At 55.6% G+C, this 20,208-nt stretch overlaps 3 protein-coding genes and 1 long non-coding RNA gene across 37 annotated transcripts in view; 1 reads left to right on the forward strand and 3 right to left on the reverse strand.

The window, feature by feature from the left end:
• Window positions 1–50: 50 nt before the first annotated feature.
• Window positions 51–2,568, reverse strand: NDUFA4L2 (NDUFA4 mitochondrial complex associated like 2). Of its 2 annotated transcripts, XM_042992576.1 has the most exons (5): window positions 2,225–2,568; window positions 1,773–1,861; window positions 883–943; window positions 691–764; window positions 51–419 (listed from the first exon to the last, which is right to left on the reverse strand). In XM_042992576.1, exons 1-4 carry the CDS (start codon window positions 2,279–2,281, stop codon window positions 708–710), a joined length of 264 nt encoding a protein of 87 aa, XP_042848510.1. In that variant the 5' UTR covers window positions 2,282–2,568; the 3' UTR covers window positions 51–419; window positions 691–707. The 2 variants fall into 2 exon arrangements, with proteins under 2 accessions (XP_042848510.1, XP_007081593.1); XM_007081531.3 differs by having other exon boundaries at window positions 51–764; window positions 2,225–2,557.
• A 5,768-nt stretch (window positions 2,569–8,336) lies between these two features.
• Window positions 8,337–20,208, forward strand: part of LOC122240376 — a 67,620-nt gene continuing 55,748 nt past the window's right edge. For 3 of the 4 annotated variants that reach the window (XR_006220010.1, XR_006220009.1, XR_006220011.1), the window contains exons 1-3: window positions 8,337–8,740; window positions 16,500–16,711; window positions 19,666–19,763. This is a non-coding gene — a long non-coding RNA (uncharacterized LOC122240376). The remainder of the gene's footprint in view (window positions 8,741–16,499; window positions 16,712–19,665; window positions 19,764–20,208) is intronic. The other variant, XR_006220012.1, reaches the window with a different exon arrangement.
• On the reverse strand, window positions 8,856–15,462 carry STAC3 (SH3 and cysteine rich domain 3). 2 transcript variants are annotated; one of them, XM_007081532.3, is made up of 12 exons: window positions 15,378–15,462; window positions 14,557–14,623; window positions 14,021–14,288; window positions 13,684–13,781; window positions 13,400–13,472; window positions 12,405–12,502; window positions 10,773–10,839; window positions 10,355–10,404; window positions 9,943–10,028; window positions 9,671–9,722; window positions 9,444–9,581; window positions 8,859–9,267 (listed from the first exon to the last, which is right to left on the reverse strand). In XM_007081532.3, exons 2-12 carry the CDS (start codon window positions 14,620–14,622, stop codon window positions 9,169–9,171), a joined length of 1,095 nt encoding a protein of 364 aa, XP_007081594.1. In that variant the 5' UTR covers window position 14,623; window positions 15,378–15,462; the 3' UTR covers window positions 8,859–9,168. The 2 variants fall into 2 exon arrangements, with proteins under 2 accessions (XP_042848541.1, XP_007081594.1); XM_042992607.1 differs by lacking the exons at window positions 13,400–13,472; window positions 13,684–13,781; window positions 14,021–14,288; window positions 14,557–14,623; window positions 15,378–15,462 and adding an exon at window positions 12,733–12,955 and having other exon boundaries at window positions 8,856–9,267.
• The window catches only part of R3HDM2 (R3H domain containing 2), a 162,167-nt gene continuing 157,388 nt past the window's right edge, over window positions 15,430–20,208 (reverse strand). For 12 of the 29 annotated variants that reach the window (XM_042992592.1, XM_042992591.1, XM_042992589.1 and 9 more), the window contains 4 exons: window positions 20,108–20,205; window positions 19,647–19,731; window positions 18,313–18,578; window positions 16,114–16,614 (listed from right to left, as the gene is read on the reverse strand). In XM_042992592.1, the coding sequence (XP_042848526.1) occupies window positions 16,468–16,614; window positions 18,313–18,578; window positions 19,647–19,731; window positions 20,108–20,205 (596 nt within the window). In that variant the 3' untranslated portion in view covers window positions 16,114–16,467. Of the gene's footprint in view, window positions 15,580–16,112; window positions 16,615–17,130; window positions 18,579–19,646; window positions 19,732–20,107; window positions 20,206–20,208 lie in introns of those variants that run through there. The other 17 variants (XM_042992603.1, XM_042992601.1, XM_042992588.1 and 14 more) reach the window with 12 other exon arrangements.

Here is a 20,208-nt window from a genome sequence, read left to right on the forward strand (position 1 = left end):
TCTGTCTCTGATCAGAGCCGACACCAGACGTGATTAGCAGGCGCAGCAAATTCAATTTGTTAAATGAAATTGTATTTTGCCCACGGCTGCTTCTGTTTGATCCCAGGGGACCGAGGGGAGCAAGGGAGGGGCAGAATGGCAGGGGGAGGCCCAGGTGCGAGGCGGCAGGAGGGGATGCCTGTTGGCGCGGGAGGCAGCGGGCTTGGGCACAAGGAGGAGCGAGGAGGTGCCTCGTGCAGGCCTCGCTGGGCGGCAGGCAACGAGCCCGGTCGAGCCAGAGCAGCACCGCCCCTGCGCTGGCGCCGGGCGCCTGGGCTAACGTGGGGCCCGCCACGTCACTTGGCACCGAGAGGCCTCCGCTTGCTCTTGGCTCACGTTGGCCACGCTCAACACGTAGCCTGAGCCACACCCTGCAAGGGCTGGGTAGGGGGGCAGAGGGGCTGGCTTGAGCCGTTTGGGTCAACCCGCAGTGTAACTCCTCCCCCTCGTGGGATTCCAGCTGAGGGTCAGAGGCGCTTCCGCTGCTGGGAGCAAGGGAAGGGGGTGGGGAGCTGCCTCCCCTCCTGTGGGAACGAAGCCTGTGTAAGCAGCAGCTGGACGGGGTGGCTAGAGTGGCGCCCTGGGGGCAGGGGGCAGAGAGTGGAAGAAATGAGTCGGCTGGCTGACTGGCTGACGGTGGTTTACTTCTACCTCGCATCCTAGCGAGCTCAAAAGTCCGGCCGGTCCTTCTTCAGCTTCTTATAGTCGGTGGAAACTGCAAGAAACTATAGGAGGGAAAGGGGCAGTGAGTGCCCCAGGCCTCCCTTTGTGGCCTGGGGTGGGGAGGGTGGTCCTGGGACCGAGGATGGATGGAGGGGAAACCCTAGAGCCACCGGGAGATACCTTGTATTGGTCATTGGGGCTCAGGCGGTTCCAGGGCTCCGGGTTGTTCTTTCTGTCCCAGCTACAGAAAGGGAGGGGGATGGTCAGAATTTTCTCTCTGGAAGCTGGGACTCTGATGCCTAAGGTGACACACAGGGTCTCTGCCCCCACCTCAGCACCCCCGTCCTCCCCTGGGGGCCCCATGTCCCAGAGACTGACAGAGGAGGGGGCAAGTTAGCAGGTGCTGAAGAGTGAAACAAGAAGGCTGTCACCACTGTCAGTATGGGGCCAGGTGACGGACTGACAACCCAGCCCAAGGGCCTCCCCCCTGCTCCTTGCCACCCCAGGTTACCAACCCACCCCACCCCCCACCCCCCAGAGCAGAGCGGTGGGAATCAGGCAGAGATCCTGAGAGGGCTGAGGTTTCAGTGATGTGCCTCAAGTACCGATAACGCTGTAGGTGCTCCTGAGGAGCCCCCCACTCCCCACCCCCGCTGCCTTTGGTGGGGCTTTGAGTCTCTGTGCCACCCTAGCCCCGAAGACGCCCCTAGCAGCTTGCCCGGCCACACCCCCAGCACTCAGGCGGGGAGGTGGAGGTACCCAAAGGCCGCCCGCCGGCCAGCGCGTCACCATGGCAACCGGGCCGGGAGCTGTGCGGGTTCCGCAGCCCAAAGCGGGTCGAGTCTGGGGCCCCGAGGAGTGAGTGGTCGGGTGGGTGGGAGGGAAGGCCAGGGCCTCCCAGGCCAGGAGCGGGCTCCAGCCCGGAGTTGCCTGGCGGTGCGGACGCAGGTGCGCTGCCTGGGAATCCCTGCTGGGACTGCCCATTCGCACTGTTCCCGAGAGGCCCTCGCCTTCCTACCCTATCTTGCCGCACCCAGGCCCCCTGCTCGCGTCCCAAATCCGGTCTTTACCAGACATCGGGGCTGCGCAGGGCGAGTCTCAGCAAGTACAGCGCAGCGCTGCCCATTCCCAGACCAATGAAGCCGATCATCGGGATGAGCTGCGGAGAAGACGGAGGGCGCTTTCAGGGTCAGCCCCACTCCCCGCAGTCCCAGTCGCCTCTTAACGACCGTCTCAGCCAGCACCCGTCCCCACCCCCACCCGGGTCTGGCGCTCCCTCCCTTCTGGGAGAGGGGACCTGGAACCTTCCACACCACATTTCCAGCCTTCGTCTCCCTCACCCCACGGCGAGCCGCTCCGAGGTGGATTCAAGAGACACGGGGCACATTGCCGGGATAGATTGAGGGCACGCTGGAAAAAGCTTAGGAGCAATGGGGGAACCGGGCAAGAGGGAGATTTAGGGGCCGCCAGGGAAGCGAGAGAATTAGGAGTTAGATACAGTGGCTCCGAGGACCCAACTCACCGCGGGATGTCTCTTGATCTGCCGGTAGAAGCGGGCCCCGACACTCGTTCCCGCCATATCGCGTCTCCTGTGTCAGATGTTCCCCAGCGGCTCTGCTCCCTCACTCCTCTTGGGGTCCCGCCCCCGGCTGGGGAGGGGTCAGCCCAGCCCGGCCCGGCCCGCTCCGGCAGACTCACCCCGCCCCCACTCATCTCTTCTTCCTCCCGCAGTTCCGGGCTCAGAGCGGGAGAACTCTTGGGGAGCAGAGGGCTTTCTGCTCCTCCACTCCTCCAGATGCCCGCACCCTGGCGCAGAGGACACCCTCATCCCCGGGGCCTGGGGCTGGTCTGAGAGAGACACTTCACAGGCTTTGGCCAAGAGACTGAGGGAGGACCCGGAGGAGGGAAGAGGGACTCACCATGGGACAGGGAGTCAGGCAGACTTGCAAGCGGAGGGCAGGGGGTGGAGTGTTCCTGGGGTGGGGGTGGGGCAGGAGGGGCCAGGGGCCAGTGAGGGCATCTGAAGCACCTCTCTGACACTCCTAGAGCTAGCAGATCCGAAAGGTCCTAGTTCTGTCTCCCTCCACAGTGTAGTGGGAGGAGGAGAGGGACGAACAGACCCACAGCACTAAAGCAGTCCCACCTCCTCTAGTTCTGGGTAGTTCTCCTAGTTGTGTTGTGGTTGGCCTGGAATAGCGTTTGGAGGCCAGGAGAGTGTTTAAACCTTGCTCAGGATAGAATAAGTCAGTTTTCAAAGTTTGGAGGGGGGGGGTGGTTGATAGACTTGCTCTGCCTACCTCCAGTAGGGGCCAAGTCGGAGCCACCCAAGGAGTCCACTCTCTGCTCTGGCTGTGATAGGAAGAAAATGGGGTGAGGGAAATAGTCAAGGGGAGACAGAAAAGATGGGTGAAGGAGGAAAGAGAACAAGACACACAGATGGACGTTCAGAGCCTCCCTTTCTGCAGCCAACTTAGCTATCCGCTAGGCTGTTAGGGTGGCAAAGCTCACTGCCACCGTCTTTGGGGAATTGGGGTCGTAGGGACCCAGGCGCCTAGTCCTAACCACCTCTCCTCACTGCCAAGCTAACTTCCATCCTCCCACCCTCCTCCCTCCCGCCCCGCAGCCAAATCCGGCAGAGCTCCCCGACTTCTCCCCTCCAGAGCCCTTCTCCCCTCCAGGGCTCTGGACAGGGGCGAGTTGTGCACCCACCTCTGGGGGGTGGGGTACAGGGAAGGAAGCGACCCTTCCTGGGGGCCCCCTCCCTTTCCCGGCGCTGATACCTCCCCCGCCCCCTGCGCTGACAAGCGCGGCTGTAATTAGGCTGCGGGGTCCCCGGCTCTCCGCCTCCCTCCGGCGGATAATGAGATAAAGTGTCAGAGACACGGCGAGAACAAAGAGACAGAGACTCGCTGCGATGTGTGTTGGGGGGGGGGGCGCGGAGGAGGGGGACTGACGGGATGTCAGAACCTGGAGCAGCACAGAGCCTGGCCCTCCCGGAGCATCCGCACCTCCAGGGCCGGGCCAGGGAGTGGAGTGTCCTGTCACTCGTGCCCCCCAGCCCTCCAGTCTCCGGGACTAAAAATCAATCCTGGAGCTCGATCTCCAGGGGCAGCACATCTGGGCTGTACATCTGGCTCTGTGTGGCACAGCTGGGGCGCCAGGACGCCAACAGGGACGTCCGGCCCCTGCGCCACGCCCCTTTGCTTCTCGGGGCCTCACCCACGCTCCCGCACCATTTCTTGCGAGTTTTGGTGACCAGAGTCTAGCGCGTCCCGGACTCTCTGCCCCGCCGCTTTCCTAGACACGCCGCTGTTCCTCCTGCCGTGGGCCTCCACCTCCACTTTCCAAGCGCCTTATTACCTTATTATTGCTTCTGCTCTGGCCCTGCCAGGGCTCTTTGACCCTGCACCCGTTTCTGGTGCCAGTCTCTGAACCCTGGTCTGAGACCCTACTTCTTAGCCCCCTCCCATTTCTGGATCGTGATCTGTGCGGCCGAGCTGGGACTCAGAACTCCGTGAGTTCCGGATCCCTTGTCTCCCCACCTTCCCGCACTTTCCCATCAGAAGGACTCAGGCCATGCTGATTGAGCCGGGTGAGGAACCGCAGAAGTCATTAGCTGCGGATTAGGCGTGGCCTGGGGCTTGCGGGGGTCCCGTGGGGACCAGGTTCTGAACGCGAAATCGCGCCAGGACACTAATCCGCCGGCTGGCTGCACCGCTTGTCAAAAGCAGCTAGGCTGGGCGGAGCGAGCTGGCTGCTGGGGCTAAGGGCGCGGGGCGCCCCCTGGAGGTTGAGCTGCTCCCAAGCTCTCAGGGGAGGTGCCTCGGGCGCCCCCTATCGGGTCGCGCAGGCTCTGCGCCCCACCGCTTTCGGGCAGGTTAAGTCAGTGCCTGGAGTGTCCGTCCACGTCCCGCCTGCGGCTCCTGCTACTCCCGCCGCCAAGGCACTGGGTCCCGCAGTCTCCCCTCTTCTGGTGTGAGGCGGGGTCAGGGGCAGGTGCGGAGACGGAATGGTCCATCTCCCACCTCGCCAGCTATGGGTGGCACCACGGGTTCAGGCTGGTCCCTCTTGCGCAGCTGGTCCGCTCCAGACCCCAATGCTGGGGTCCTGCCCTAAGACTGCCCTCTGCCTTCTGACCCTGCCTACCCCAGTCTCTGACTGCCCTTCTTTCTGGCTCTTTATTCTTCAGGCCCTAACTCTGTCTCTCTGTGTCTGTCTCTGTGTATGTCTGTCTGTGTCTCTCTGTTCCTTATCATTCTGGCTGTGTCTGTCTGTCTCTCCCTTCGCAGCTCTCTCTACCAGGCTTTGTCCTTCTGATCTGTTTCTGTGTCTCTCTGTGTTTGTCTCTCCTTCCCTCTACATCTCTCTACCCTCTGCATCTCTCTTTACAAATGCCTGTCTGTCTCTGTCTCTCTTTCTCCCCTTTCCCATCCCCCAGTTCTATTACTATTCTCTGGCTTGCTGCCCCTGGGGGGCTGCAGCAGTCCAACGAGACAGCCTGGGGACACCTCAGGGCACTGCCCGGGGTCCACTTCCCGGTCACCTCCACATGCCCGTCACCTCTGCGCGGCCTCCTGTCTTCCCTCTGCAGCTGTGGGGCGTGGAAGGGGCGCCCGGGGAGGGAAGACACAGGGCCCAGCATCTGCTCGGGAGCCCCGGAGCCCCTGACCCCCTCTGCCGCTATTAAGGGCGCCGGGTCCCGAGGCTCCGAGAGATGATCATGATTGCATCAGCCAGACAGCCGCGGAGCCGGGAGCCGCGCGGCGAGCGAACGAGCGAGACAAAGACGCCCGCGCCATCTGTTTATGCAAAGCGCTCTCCGCCGGGGACCCCGGCGTCCCGGTGCCTGGCCCGGCTCGGGGCACAGGGTCAGGAGCCCGCTCCTGCCCGGCGCCCCCGCCGCGCCGCGGCTCCCCCCTCCCCAGCACCCAGAGGGGCCGCGGGGCGAGCGGAAAGGAGGGGGGCGGGGGTGTTGATGTGATTGGAGCGGACGCGGCTGTTTCTTCAATAATGGATGGAGATGATGCGGACGGCGGAGCCAAGCCCGCCCGGAGAGGAGAGAGGAATAGAAATGGGGAGAGGAAGGGGCGGGTGTGGGAGACTCACCCAGGCGCGCGCGCGCCCGCGCACACACACACACACACACACACACACACAGGAGCGAGCGTGCGTCACACTGTCATTCGAATACACTGTCGCGCGGCTCACACCCAGGCACACGCCCACGCACTGTCACGGAGATACACACACCTGCAGGCGGAGACGCCAGAGCAATACACACTCACCGGTGGCTCTTCCTGATTTTCACACATACACAGTCCTGCAGGCAGAGACACGCGGAAATGCCCACACCGGGGCACACCCAGGCGTGAAGATCGCACAGACACACAGACATGCCAGAGCACGTATGCACACCTAGACACCCAGGGGCTAAGCCAGACAAAAATTATAGAGGTTGAGTGGGAGCAGAACAGGGACAAGACTGACAAATACATACTTAGGGCCACGGACACACACCAGGGGCACACATACCAACAACATATGCTACACCTCGTGCTCTGATATACACACCTCACACGCTCGGGTCACAGGCGCGTGCACACACACACACACCAGAGGCATAAACACCCATAATCTCCAGGGACACAGACCACTACCAACCCCCACACGTTCAGAGGTTCCCACCCACACATATACAGGAGCTGCTGTCTGTGCCCTCCCATGGAAGAGTATGGCAGAGAGGTCGCTGGAGTCCCAGGAGCAGGCCTTGTTAGCCTAGCCACATAATGAGGTGTTGGTTACAGGAAGTGCCCGGGGCTGTGGACCCTGCTCCCCTGCTTGACTGACTGCTAGTTTCCTTCCTTGGCCCCTAGGGTGGGTGGTGCACACCTTGGGCCACTCTGACAACAGCCAATCCAGCCAGTCCCAACCCCAGTACTTGGGGAGAGGAGGGGGAGCAACAGAAGGACATAGGGACTCCCAGGATGCCCCACACAGCCGCGAGGCAGGCGTGGAAAAGAGGGTCACTCTGTATTCCCCCTCATTCCCCGGTACTGCTCAATCTTCCCACTGTAAGGGGCATTTTCTTTGCCGAGAGCAGGGGGCACTGCGGCGGAGTAGGGTGCGGGCTGTGTCCAGGACCCTGGTAACCCGGCCCCTCCTCTGGTCTGTTTTCAATTCAGTCCGTTCCTTGGCCCAGACTTATGACCTTTGCTGCGTGTGGCAACATCATCCATCACCTAGGCGGCCGTTTGCCGGGTGAGGGGTGTGTGGGCTTACAGAGGGTCGCTGTCGCTTCTGCCTCCCTCATATGAGTCCTACTATCCGCTGGCAGGCCTGGGCTCAACGGCGGGCAAATACTTGGGGGGAGGGTGTGATCATGGGGGCTCGGGTCGCGATACTGGGCCTATGTCCCCACCCCTGGCACCCCAAGAACCCGTCCTTCGAGCTTGGCACAGCCGGCCTCCCCGCCTCTCCCGCCCTCCCTCTCTCGGGCCCTTTGCTTAATTTCCTATTAACTGCTGATAAATCCAATTAAACCGCCGCTCTAATTAGGGACAGCTGCCGACTCCACGAGGCGGGGGAGGGGGTGCCCCCCGAGTGTAGAGGGGGGAGAACAGCAGCTCTCTCTGCTTCTCGGCACCCCCACACCAGCATCGCCGCCCAATGAGCCAGTAAATTGGTTTTGCTTCAGCATTGTGGGGGGGGCCCTCTCGAGGATTTCGGGGGATCTAGGTTTGAGTCGCTCATATCTCTTGATAAAGAGATACGACCCGAGACCTAGCCTCCCAGCACCGGGACCTCCGACTAACCCGCCCCCCCCCCTTCCACCACGCCTTTCTTGGTAGGCGTATCCCGAGGAGGGATGGGGGCAAAAGGCTTGATCTGTGTGTGGTGGTGGAGGCGGATGCCTGAGATCTGCTTTTATTCCAGCCCGAGCGTGGTTACGGGGGGTGGTGGTGGGGGGGGGGGCTGCCTGAGTCTTTCTTTATGACCCCGCTGCCGCCCCCAGGCGTCCGGGACAGTCAAGGGCAAAGGGAACAGGAAACTGAACCAGGTTCTGCATTGAGTTTTCCTATGTGCTTCCCTACCCCCACTCTGGAAGGAAGGGGGGCGAGTCCGTCCCGGGCCCTTCTCTTCCCCAGCCCAGCTGAGCCTCTGCCCTCCCCCCGCCAGCAGCAGATGGTGCCCGGGCTCCCGCTGCCAACCTTGCTAGGCGGTGCCAACCTCAGGCCTGGCAGACAACGGGCAGAAGAGGATCTCCTGACTGGCGGGGCTGACCCTCCCCCACCCGCCATCAAGCTCCAGACCCTCGGCCTGCCCTACTCCAGGGACCACCTCAGGCTGCCTCTCACTGGTCCGCTCCCAGGTCCCCAAACTCCTCGTATCCTTCAGCTCCCTTCCCCACACCTTCCCGCTCCCCGCCACCTGCCACCCTGACCGGGGCCGGCACATTTGCATATTTGCATATGCAAACAATAACATTTGCATACGGCGCGCCGCAGGGGGGGTCCCCGCGTGAGCCGGTTTGCTGTCTGCCCCGCGCCCTCTCACTCGGTACCTGTCGCAAAGGGCTGGGGCGGGGGCCGCGCGGGAGGGGTTAGGCCCCCCGGCCTCGCTCGCTCGGTTCCCAGAGGACTTGAGGAAGTGTTGTCATGGAGACGGCACGCACCCCACCCCCTCCCAGGCCCAGGGTCTCCGGCACGGTGTCTCAGGTTCTCTCCTTCCGCCCCCCTTCCCCCGCCCAGTCCCTTGCTCTCCAACCAAGATCTTGCATCGCCCCCTGGCGGCCTAGCTCGGCACTGAGCCAGGTTCCGAAATGTGAGGGGGGCTGCCCGCGGCTAACTCGCCTAGAGGTAGGGGGACCTACCCTGCAGCCAGATCTTTCTCCTAGCCGCCAGGACGCGGGGGGTGGTGACTCTAGTCCGGCTCCCCTTTCTTCGCTGACAACAGAGGCCTCGCCTGGCGGACGCACCTGTCTCCCCACCTCCCACCAGCCTCAGCCCAGGTGGATGTCGGGTTACCCGATGATAGTGAGGTGAGACAGCTGGGGAGGATTCTCCAACGCTTCGTAGGTCCTCTCCTCCTTCTCCCCTCAGCCCCCAGTTAAAGAACAAACTTTTCTAACTTTTTTCAAAACTTTAATACATTCGCAACATTCGACAGTTCGCCTCCCACACCCCCAGGGCGCCTCCTAGTGGAGACGCGTTCTTTTTCCAGCTCTCAACGGCTGGGCCTGAGGAGTTGCAGGTGAGGCCGTTCTGGGTACCAGGTATCCAAGGCCCTAGGCCGGGGGAGAGGGGGGGAGGGAACCAGTCCCTTCCCAGAAGGCCCGTCATGCTCTGGCGGGCCTTCCCACCCCTCCCCCCTTCCAGCATAGTTGCTTTCGCCCCTTTCCTCCCCAGCCTCCACTGGGCCTGCCCAGAATGGGGCATGGGTATCTTCGGTCAGCAGGCGCTTGCACGCCTAAATCTCCTCCAGGAAGTCGGTGGGGAACAGCCCCACCTTGCGGCCGGTGTAGACCTTGACGTAGCCGCCGGCTTCATCTCCTTTCTGCACCACTATCTGAAGTATTAAAGGTTTAGAGAGGAGAGGAATCAAGGGAAAAGGTAGAAGAGGAGAGCAGGGGAGCCCGGATTTATGAAGGCCTATCCTAGCCCCGTTAACGGGTTAAGATCTGAAAGGACTGTGGTTTGCCGAGGAATCTTGGGGCCTGAGGTTGGATGGGGCACCAGAGCTACCTGGTCCTTCTTGAGAGTGATCTGCCCTATTTCACGGTTTCCCACGAAGGATCTCGTTACGCGGTGCACACGCTCTCCAGACCGGACCCGAATGATGAAGTTTGGAGGGAAAAATCCAACCTTTTCCCCTATTTTCCCCTGGAGGAGATGGGAGGGAGAATCAGTCTCTCAATCTCAGATTCTAAACTCAACCCATGTCCCACTCTAGCCTCTGCCATTTCTCTTACCCGCCACCATTCCTCATTGGAGTCATCAATGACTGTGATCTTCTCTCCAGGCCTGGAAGGGGAAGGGAGAGGCCTCTGAGAGTTAGGGAGCTTACTTATATATCTGGCTCCGGTCCAGCCCCAACAGGCTCTAAGCCCCTGATACCCCCTTTCCTTTCCCATAAGGAGATGAACTCTCCCCTCTCCACTCTCAGTACTCCCACCCCTACCCCCCCCCGCCCCCCCCCCCCCCCCCCCCCCCCCCCCCCCCGTCCCAGTCTAAGGCCTCTCACGGGAAATCCAGATCGTCCTTCTCCAGGGCTTTGAACCGATAGAGAGCCACAAAGTAATGAGACTGCTGGAAGCCAGGCTGCTTGTGCTGGGGGTGAAAGGAGGTGATGAGTCTCTGGGCTCCTCTGTCCCACACTGAGGGGCAGGAGTCCAAGGCAGGGGCATTATGCAGACACACTACATTCCAACTCTCTTCCACCTCCTTGAACTGAGAGGATTCTGGGGTGTGTGTGTGTGTGTGTGTGTGTGTGTGTGTGTGCGCGCGCATGCGTGCGCACGCGCGTGCATGGTGAAGGCAGGTTAAGGGTGATGGGAACCCATGGAGTAAGTGTGAACTTCTGTGGAGGCCATGAGTGGTGTCAGACCTGGGTTGGGGAGAGGACTGGGGTTCCTGCAGGGAAAAAGGATTCTCACTTTGTCATCAGGTGTCTTCTTTTCAGCCTTCTTATCCCCTTCAGGGTTTCCTGGGATGGGAAACACCAAAATTGTCTCTAGTTCCTGGAGGGTAACCCTCATTCTTTTACCCTTCTGTTGCAGAACCTCTTTTTTTTTTAATTAAAATTAAGTTTATTTATTGAGTGGGGGGGGGCAGAGAGAGAGAGAGAGAGAGAGAGAGAGAATCCCAAGTAGGCTCTGCACTGTCAAACCCACGAACCATGAGATCATGACCTGAGCCAAAGTTGGACCCTTAGCCAACTGAGCCATCCAGGTGCCCCGTGCAGAGCCTCTTTTATCTCCAAATCTGCCATGCCCTTTGGCCCTCCATCCCCTGTTACCCAGCCAAGTCCCTGACCCTACTCCATCTCTATGGATGGAGGTGGGTGACACTCACCATCCTGGGGTTTGCCTCCCTCTGGTCTGGCAGACTCTGGCTCCTCTTCCATCATGGCTGCTAGAGGCTGGAGGGGGTACCAGAGTTAGGAAGATGCTCTCTTGGGAACCCATGCTTGCCCTGGCTCTCCAGCCGGGCCAGAGAACTATAGAATAACAGCATCTCAGTGTTGGAAGGAGCCTTGGAAGGAAATACCTGGTTCAACCACCAGCCTAATGCCCAGGCTTCCTGAAAACTTTCTGGCAGGTGGACCATCCACCTTGTGCTTGAATGTAGCTAATGACAAGGAGTCACTACCTTACAAAGTAAGTTCATGCAATTTGAGGGCAATTCCCTAAATTAAAGCTATGTCAATCTCCCTGTAACTTTTAGTAAATTGGTACTGATTTGGCCTCTGGAGCAATATGGAACAAACATAGTCCCCTTAAAGGTCTGAGGGTAGCTGGTAAGTACTTCCTGCATTTTCTTCTCTAATCAGTTCCTTCAAATCACCCCCTCCCCCATGATCCTGATTCCAGGTTTTTTACTATAAAGTCCGCTCCTAAAAATACTCCAGTGTGTAAGAGAAAAATGGGCAGCACAGTTTTTCTAATTCCCTTAAGAGAACCTGAGTGTGCTTGCCTTTCTGGAAGCAGTCAAATCATATTGCTAGTGCCTTGTAAGTCATAGTTCATTCCACAGAAATCTCTTACACCCAACCTCCATATCAACTACTCTGAGGCTAATCCCTAGTTCTGTTTTTGTGCAGTTGATTTTTTTTGATCCAACAACAGACATGTGCATTTTTCCTGACAAAATTTCAAATTATTGGTTTTGGGCTTTTCTTCTAGTCTGTAACATTTTTAAATATACTGCTCAGCATATAAGTTTTCCCTCCTAGGTTTCCCACAAACTTAAGGGATAATACCATTTGCATCAGTGAGAAAAATAGCCACAGGTGAGGACTGAGGACCAAATCATGCTTTTAAGGTATCAGAAATCTCCCTCTAGCCAGACACTCCCTAAAGGACCTAGATCCTTTGGGCATCATCATTCATCCAGTTTTAGGACCCCATCTAACTGCTATCCACATCAGTCCATCCTGGTTGTCCAGAAAGATACAAGGATATGCTAACAAATTCTTTGGCAAACTCAAGGCAAGTCTACGGCATTACCAGTCTAGTAATCCTATTACAGAAGGAAATGAAGTTGCTTTTGGCCACTGGTCTTGAGCATCAGTTTCCTCAACTATAAGATAAATGAGTCAGGCAAGAGGATGTTCGTGGACTCTTCGTGGATTTTCATGGACCCTTCACGGCTCTAGAATTCTGATTACTTGGCATGATAAGTTTTCTTCCCCAAATCCAAAAAGCGTAGCTCTTGCCTCTGTTGTCCAGCAATGCTAGGAGCCTGGGGCCTAGCCTTCAGTTGGTTCTGGTGCTTAATCTGACAGTTTCAGAAGGGAGTTTCTGAAGAACATATACACTATGGTAGTTCTCAACCAGAGGCCCTCTAAGATTGCATGCAAAAAATTTGTCTGTTGCAATTTTAGGGGAAAAGAATCCCTAGCTTCTGTTGGCTTTCCAGAGAGGAGACAGGACCTGTTCCATGGAATCTCTTGAGGGGACCTCAGGAGGAAGATATGGTGCTCACATTTTTCTTATCTGCCTGTCCCTTCTTCCGTTCCTTGTTTGCCATGATCACCCCAGTGCGCAGGGTTTCAAACACAGGATCATTGTGATTGGCAGCAGCTAGTAGGAAGGGAAGAATGAAGCCATTACTGGGGAAGCAGAGAAAGGCTTGGAGGAAAGAGAGACCTCCTAGGTAAGGGAGAGGCGGGATGGAGCATATAGATACATGTGTGCATGTGTGCGTGCGTGTAGGATTAGGGAAGGGCCAGCTGGGCATACCTAGGTCATCAATCTATAAAGCGCTCTAAAAACATCACTGGGAATGTAATGTGATGGAGAAAAATACTTACCAGCACTCCTTCCGGGCAGAGCATTCTATGATGATGGAAAGACAACTTTGCTAACAAGTTGCTTGGGAGCTGGGGAATGCTCACAATTACTATTCTCCTTCTAAGGAGAGTGGTCCTTTAACTGCTGGCTTTTGTTCCGCTGAGTGGCATGTGCAAGCTGGGGTGGTGCCACCAGTGGGTTCTTCTTTTTTCCACCCATGCTCCTCACACAGTTCAGCCTCTCCTCCAAATAAATGTTGAGCAAATTGTCAACGAATATGTTTGTAAGAGTTGCCAAGTTATGAATCTGCCCAGGATGCCCACAGCTCTTGGTCTAGCCCTGAGACTGGTATTATTCTGTAACAAGGATGAGGATGGTCCAGAATCCTTGTTCTTGCTTAGAAATGGCTTTACATATGAAGAGTACCGATTTTGCAGCTAGGCAGATGAAGGTTTCAGTCTTGGCTTTGTCTCCTGCTAGCTGTGTGGAGCCCTAGCTTAATCTCCTCTCTCTCGGCTCTAGCACAGGAATATGGACTCTGTATTCAAGATGGCTAAAATATTAGGTTGAGAAAGAACCATGGGAAGTAGACTCTTTCTGTTTCAGAATTTGGCTTCCAAATCTAGAGGTGGTGCTGGGACCACCTCTAGGCTTCCCCTTTCCCTTGGGTCCCCCTGAAGCACTTACAGAGATCTTTGACACAAGCGTACTGCTGGTTGCTGTAGAGTGGGGAGCTATAGGCCCGATGAAAACCAGGGGGCTGTAGGATGGGATGGGAGAAAGCATTAGAGACAGCAAAGTAGGGCCCAGAACCCCATCTCTCCCATGAGTGTAACTTCTTCTTAGAATAAGAGATGGGCTGAGAAAGAAAAAGCAGGGAAATGGATATGACGACTTGGGAGGGACTAGACGGGGGCAGCTGGCAACATGTCCCCTCCCTTCCGCTTCCTCGCTCCCCAGAGCCTACTCACGATCTTGCCGAAGCATCTTTGCATCTCCACATAGGACTGACAGTGTTCGTGGATGTTAGTTTTGCAGTTCTTACAGCGAAGCCCAAATTTGTTGTTGACTTGGGAGAGGGAAGAACATGTGGGTGAGGTTCCTGATCTCCCCTTCCCTTTGTACCAGCGCTGCTACTCTAGCTCTCAGGTCCCTTTTCTGTCTAGGACCCGACACTCTCAGTCTCTAATGTGTTTTCCTCAAGCCACCTCTTGCCATAGCCTGTCAGCTACACGCTCCTCTCCTGAGCCCTTTCCCCCGCCTCCTGCCTTCCACATCACGCTCTCTCCGCTTCCCTTCGTGACTCACGCACAATCATCCGGGCACAGACATCACAGAACTTGGGCTTCTTGAAGAAGTGATCTTTGAATTTGTGAGGCTTATCATTGACAAGCTTAGGAGGTTCTGGGGGTGGTTCCTCCTCCTCCTCCTCTTCTTCTTCCTCTTCCTCATAGATGTAGTAGATGGGCCCACCCCCAGCTCCCACTGCCTCCCCATTGGCCTGGGGCTCTGGGGGAAGCTCCATCTCCTTCGTCCCAGGAGACTCCTTCCTGAATAACTGCTTCAGCCGCTGTAGCTGAGGGAGGCAGGGGAGTGGGGAGGGGAGGAAACCCAAAGTTAAAAGAACTGTCATGCTCTCTAGAGCAGGTAAGGCTGAAGCTAAGCATTTTTCTAGCCTGGGCAAGGGGGCACACCCCAGGACTAGGAGTACTGGGGGCTGTAGGTGCTGGCTGGCGTTCTGCCAATAAAGGAGTCATGAACAAGTGAGATCAATTCAAGCATTCTTCAAGGGCTGCAGTAGGTTCCCAGCTTCCCGCACCCGGTGGTCAGAGGCCCAGACTCACCCCACTTTGCCGAGTCTCTGCTGGGGAGGAGGGCTTGGGGGACTCCAGCACCTCCTTTTCTGTCATCCTGCAAGAGGTTGGACCCACTATGGAATCTGATCCCTGACTGCCATTCTTCCTTTCCTAATTCCTGTCCCTCACTGTGGGGGGAGGGGGGGGCGGTCCTTGAAAGGGAGACTTTGGGAGGACTTTGGTTAAACAGAAATCCTTTGACAGACTTATGAACAGAAAGATTCCATGGAGGTCCAGAGAAAAGTGCAACAGACAAAAGAGTTTCCCCGCCAGTTCCTCAAACAGCTAGATACCCATCCTTTCCACCCGGAGGCGCAACCCGAATTTATAGCCCCAACACGGTGCTCAAAGCTGCATGGTTCAGGGATTTTCCTAGTTTGTTTCTCCTGGGAATCTGTGGGCAACCGAGATATGACACACACCTTCCCAGAACCCCCTTTCTTCAAGAGGCTTAATGGGTGGGTCCAGAAGCATGCCTGGAGGGATGGGCTGGGGACATTTGCTCTCCCCTACCCCTTTCTTGAGTCCCTGGGGCCCAGGGCCTAGTTCCCAGCCTGCCTCAGTCCTCAGCTATTTTAAGTTTTCAGAGTAATATGAGCCTTTCCTTCCCTTACTACTCCATTCCCTTGACCCCACCCCCACCCCACCCTCCAATCCTAGCTCTTGTCCTGGAGTAGAGTAATAATTTCACTCCTAAAACCCTAACTACTCACAGGCAAGAGAGAAACGAAGACGTTGAATAGACTACAGATTGGGGAAGCTGCGGGGAGCAGTGCTGGAAATGGACGGGGGATGAAGAGGCAACTTACGTTTGGGATTCCCTAAGTCAGTCCACAGTCTGTGGAGGAAAGAGGGAGCCCCTGGGGTCTTGATGGTGGTGCTGGGGGACGACTGGTCCTCTTCCTTGGGGGCTAAGCCCCCCCAGTACCCTCTGTACTCACAGCGGCTACCCAGACGTTATTTGTAGACCTCCTAGTGTCTCGCCTTGGTGTCAGAGCTGAAATGACAGGGCTGGAGGAAAGTGGACAGCTGAGCGCCACAGCTGACACAGAGAAATTGGACACGGGGAGGTCTGGGCTGGGCTGGACCCTGACTCCTCCCATCCCCCAAAGCCACTGTGTCCTGGTTTTTCATCTACCATGTACAGGTCAGTTCTGGCTAAATTCAAGGAAGGGCAGTGTCTGTTCAGGCTGCATACTCACTTAGGTGACTTTGGATGACTGAACGTAAAGATGAAATTATAAACAGCCTTCCCCGAGGTCCAAACACCTCTCCGAGTCTACCTGCCCCAGACCTACTTGAGGAACTAGCTTTTGATTTTTTTCAGCCACTGTCTTCCTGTGGTCATGTTTTTACACCCTCAAGCATTGATCTAGCCTCAAACCTTTAGGAAGCAAAGGCTGGAAACTGGTGAGAAAGGAGACTTTGAATTCTCAGAGGTCACCTGTCAGCCAGACTAGATTGCATTCTTTATCCATCGGTGGTTGGAGGGGTACCTTGCTGCCATCCTGAAAGGGAGTGTAGACCATGCATAGTACTGCTTTATTCTCTCCAGTGCCCCCTGAGACATCCTTCCCCCATTCTAAAACCTTATCCCCTGGGTGAAGTGAAGGGACTTCTCTGAGCTACTGAAAAAAGCCAGGATGGGACTTCCACCTGAGGGGCTGTGGGAGAGTAAGGGTCTAATGGTCAGGTAGAGATGGTCTCGTTAACACTGGACAGAAGGCCAAAGCTACCACACAGGGTTTTTTCCTCCTCTGTAAGCAACGTCTGCTTCTGCTTCTCCATGAGGACTGTAAACTTTTGGAGGTAGGACAGCCAAGCCCCACACTTCCTAAATCATTTTGATTCCCTGATTCCACTTCCCTCATCTGATGCCCCGGTATAGGAGCTTATGGGTCAATGAGATATCTGACATTCTTGTCTCACAGGGCTGCGGCCTTCTCCTACTCTGGGTTGTGACATGGCTGAAAGAGGAGTTACTCCTCGGATCTCAAAGGAGGGCCATTTGGAGGTGGTCATGTAGTGCTGCTTTATCCCTTGTATCTGTAAGAAGTAAAGGATTACGTCGGAGGTTGGGTCAGACAAGCCTCAGAGGAGCCTGGCTAGAGATACTGCTACCCAGACCCAAGCGATTTCCGGGGTAATGTACTTTGTCATTTCTGTCACTGCTCTTTTTTATTTTGTTAAGGGGTGGGTGAGATGGAAAAGGGGCTGCTGGATGGCTCTTAATGGCCCTGGTCTGACAGGCTGCACGACAACAGGGCTAGCTTTGAGAAGCCTCAGAGAGAGGAGAAGCTCCATCCATGCAGGTGGATAACGTGTCTTTCACCTTTCTTCGGTTGCATAGGACAGGGACTGCTGAGCATGCCTGGGTAATACAGTATCTTGACCCTTCAAGTTCAACTGATGTAGCTTTTATATAAGAACATCCGTTTCTGTTTGTCATAGAACCCAACCCTCTAGCTTTCATATTATAAAAGGCCCAAGTCCTCCATCCCTGAAGACTTTTCAGAAGATCGGATGCTAGATACATATCCAGATTGTTGAGGCCACCATCTCAACCTGGTTCTGGATCTCACTCACCCTCCACAGCTCAGCCAGGAGGGCCCGAAATGAGTATCACAGAATTAACATAGTGGAAGGAACCTCAGAGATAAGCAAGTTAGTTCAAGTCTCCTATTTTACTAATAAAGAGTCAGACAGAGGTCAGCAGTTGCAAATGGATATGCTTGATGAAACAACACTTAGTGGCAGAGTTGGGAGAGCCCAGAACAAAGTTCCCATTAGAGATCCAGCCATCTATCAGAATCACCATGTACAAGGAGGAGGATGGGATGCAGGGAATAGTGTTAGGAAGGTATGTGTGCATATGTTAAAGAAAACATGAAATTTCTCCGACAAGCTGTGGGGCTGTACCTACCTAGGACCTCCAACCCCCACCCACACCGGGTCAGCAACAGAGAAACAGGGACTGACGTCCAGTGACAGATTTTTTTTTTTTTATATTTAAAAACAAAATCAACCTCCCCCCAAATAACCCCCCAAACAAACAAAAAATCAGATTAAATAAAATTTACAGTGAATATACCCAGCAAACATCTGTATGTGCAATTAAATACTGTCTGTTACTGCGGCACGAACCTCAAACAAACAATATACAAGTGTTCTGGGAGGTGGGGGAGGCCCAAGTTTTAACTCTTTGGGGTTTGGGGAGACAAGATGGGAGAAGTGAGAGAAAGGGGAAATCAATTTTGCTTTTCTTAATTCTGTCCATATAAATATATTCATAAAGACCAGAAATGAAAAGGGAACTTGGGATGGTAGAGATCGAATAGGGGAGCATGGGACCCTCCCAATTCTACCTGACCAAAAAATATGAAAAAAATTAATTTCATGGTGGGAGAAGAGATAAAAAATGACAGAAGAGGATGGGAAGGAGAGGGCAGCAAGGGGGGCCAACCAGGGAAAAAGAAGGGACCCATGGCAGGGGAGCGAGGAGTCCAGTGCCAGTGTGAGTGTCTGTTTCCATCTTCATCCCCACTGTCTTAGGCTCCAGTTCAGTGTCTGTCACCTTTCTTTCTGCCTCTGTCCGTAGTCTGTCAGGATCCCTCGACCCCCTCCGCCCTGCCCCCACCCCTACTGTGCCGGTCCCTTCCCCTCCTCCATTTATTGGGAGCTGGCTCGCTCCAGGATCCTCAGGTCATAGTTCTTTTTGGCCACTCGAAGTTTGAAGCGACTCACGGAGTTGTTGAGGCGAAGGGAGGCATTCTGGGCAGCCAGGGGGCTGGGAAACACAGCCACGATGGTGTACAAGGCAGCGAGGTCCGCGTGGCGGCCATTCTCAGCAGTCCCACCGTTGTCCCCCCCGCCCCCGCCAGGCAGCCCCTGAGCATCCTTGAGCCACTGGATCTTGGCGCCAGACATGGCAAGCTGAGTGAAGAGTTTGTCCGCCTCAGTCCGAGTGATGCCCTCAGGGAGATCTGTTACCTCCAGCACCCGGCCCAGGACTGGAAGGGGAGGAGAGAGGACATGGTTGTGAGAGGTGACAGTACAGAGGACTGGAGAGCGGCCAGCAGAGAAGCAGGCAGCTGATCCAAGTCTATAGATGACATCCTCAAAGCCTGGCTTTGCCCACTTAACCCATTCCTCCTTCCCCAAATCAAGCCAACACCCCACCATCTAGGCAACTAGGAGAAACAAAGAAACCTTTTTCTTCTCTTGGACCAGAGATGTAGGCAAGAAGAAACTGGGGATCAGAATCCTAGGCTTCAGATCTGGAGACCTACACTTCAGTTCTTCCACAAAGTCAGTAACCCAAGCTGAAATATATCGCATAGTCCCCCTCACAGAGGCTGGCCCAAAGAGATCCCTCTTTCTTATCATCTAGGGAAGTTCATTTCCCTTCCTTTCCTAAAAAAGCAAACCACTCTGAACAGGGATAATCGGGTGGGCGCCTGGGTGGCTCAGTCAGTTAAGCACCCGACTCTTGATTTAGGCTCAGGTCATGATCTCACAGTTCGTGAGATCAAGCCCTGTATCAGACTCTGCAATGACAGCATGGAGCCTGCTTGGGATTTTCTCTCTTCCTCTCTCTCTGACCCTCCCCAGCTCGAGCGCACACACGTGTATGCTCTCTCAAAATAAATAAATAAACGTTAAAAAAAAAATAGGGGTAATCTGAGAGACCTTGTATGCCTAGTGTGGAAGGCCTGCAAGGGGGCTACTCCCCCATTCTCTTTTCAAACTTCTCCTTAAAAAGGCCTAGGACTACAAGGTAGATATCCTAGATTAGGGTCAGGACCACTCCCACAAGACTCTCTGTTAATAGGCTCAGCACCGTTGACCATTGTTGTTATTCTCAATTTTTACCATCACCTTTCCAAGCACCTGAAATGGCTTGGTAAGGAAGACTGAGGGAGATACTTCAATTCCCCAGTTTCTCCCTGCTCTTGAGTACCAAAGAGCCCTATTTCTACTCCCTACCCTAAGCTGGTTTTTCCCACTGGTCCTGGGCTGGTGATGCAGGCTGAAGGGGTGAGCACCTTCTCTTGGGGATTCAGCGTCTTGTCACTCACCAACGTCTGTTGTCCCCAGGTCAGTGGAGGCAGATTTGAGTGCTTGTCTCTTGCTCCGGTTTCCATGCTTCAATCCACTCTGTCCCTTCAACATTGAAAAGATAACTCTCATCCCAGGTAAACAATACTGACTGCCTTGCATTCTAATGTCTGTCTGAGAGATTAAGGAGCAGTACCCAACCCTGAGAACTCGCCCCACCAGGCAGGCGACTGGCCAGAGTGGCCACTGAGAAACAAAGAGTCCCTCCTCCTTAGCATTGGGGATGGGTGGAAAGACTGAGTGTGGAAAGAGAGGGGCAAGGCATCCCCACTTTATCCATTCTCACTGTGCTATGTCCCCTGTCCACCCCGTTGGTTGAGGTGGATGGCATAGAGATGGGGCCATCCTGGATGGATCCTCCTGGATGGGGTGGGGTGGGGAGGACTCTGACGGTCCTCAGGCTGACGGTGGACACCCTCACCTGATGTACCGTGTACGTCGACTGGCCATGGAGCAAGGGAGGGCAGATGGACAGATTGTACTGTAATGGCTGGCCCAAGAGGGAGTAGCGCCCATCACCTA

The sequence above is a fragment of the Panthera tigris genome, chromosome B4, assembly GCF_018350195.1.
Source record: "Panthera tigris isolate Pti1 chromosome B4, P.tigris_Pti1_mat1.1, whole genome shotgun sequence".
Taxonomy (NCBI): Eukaryota; Metazoa; Chordata; class Mammalia; order Carnivora; family Felidae; genus Panthera; species Panthera tigris.

Bases quoted from the DNA above. Each gene is read 5' to 3' on its own strand.
- NDUFA4L2 (XM_042992576.1), bottom strand. From the start codon at position 2,281: ATGGCGGGAACGAGTGTCGGGGCCCGCTTCTACCGGCAGATCAAGAGA. The intron at 1,862-2,224 runs GTGAGTTGGGTC...TCTTCTCCGCAG, and splicing joins AGATCAAGAGACATCCCGCG to CTCATCCCGATGATCGGCTT. The intron at 765-882 runs GTATCTCCCGGT...TCCCTCCTATAG, and splicing joins GCCCCAATGACCAATACAAG to TTTCTTGCAGTTTCCACCGA.
- STAC3 (XM_007081532.3), bottom strand. From the start codon at position 14,622: ATGACAGAAAAGGAGGTGCTGGAGTCCCCCAAGCCCTCCTCCCCAGCA. The intron at 13,782-14,020 runs GTGAGTCACGAA...CCCTCTCCCAAG, and splicing joins CTGTGCCCGGATGATTGTGC to TCAACAACAAATTTGGGCTT. The intron at 9,582-9,670 runs GTAAGAGAAATG...CATCTCCTCCAG, and splicing joins CCAATGAGGAATGGTGGCGG to GGGAAAATAGGGGAAAAGGT.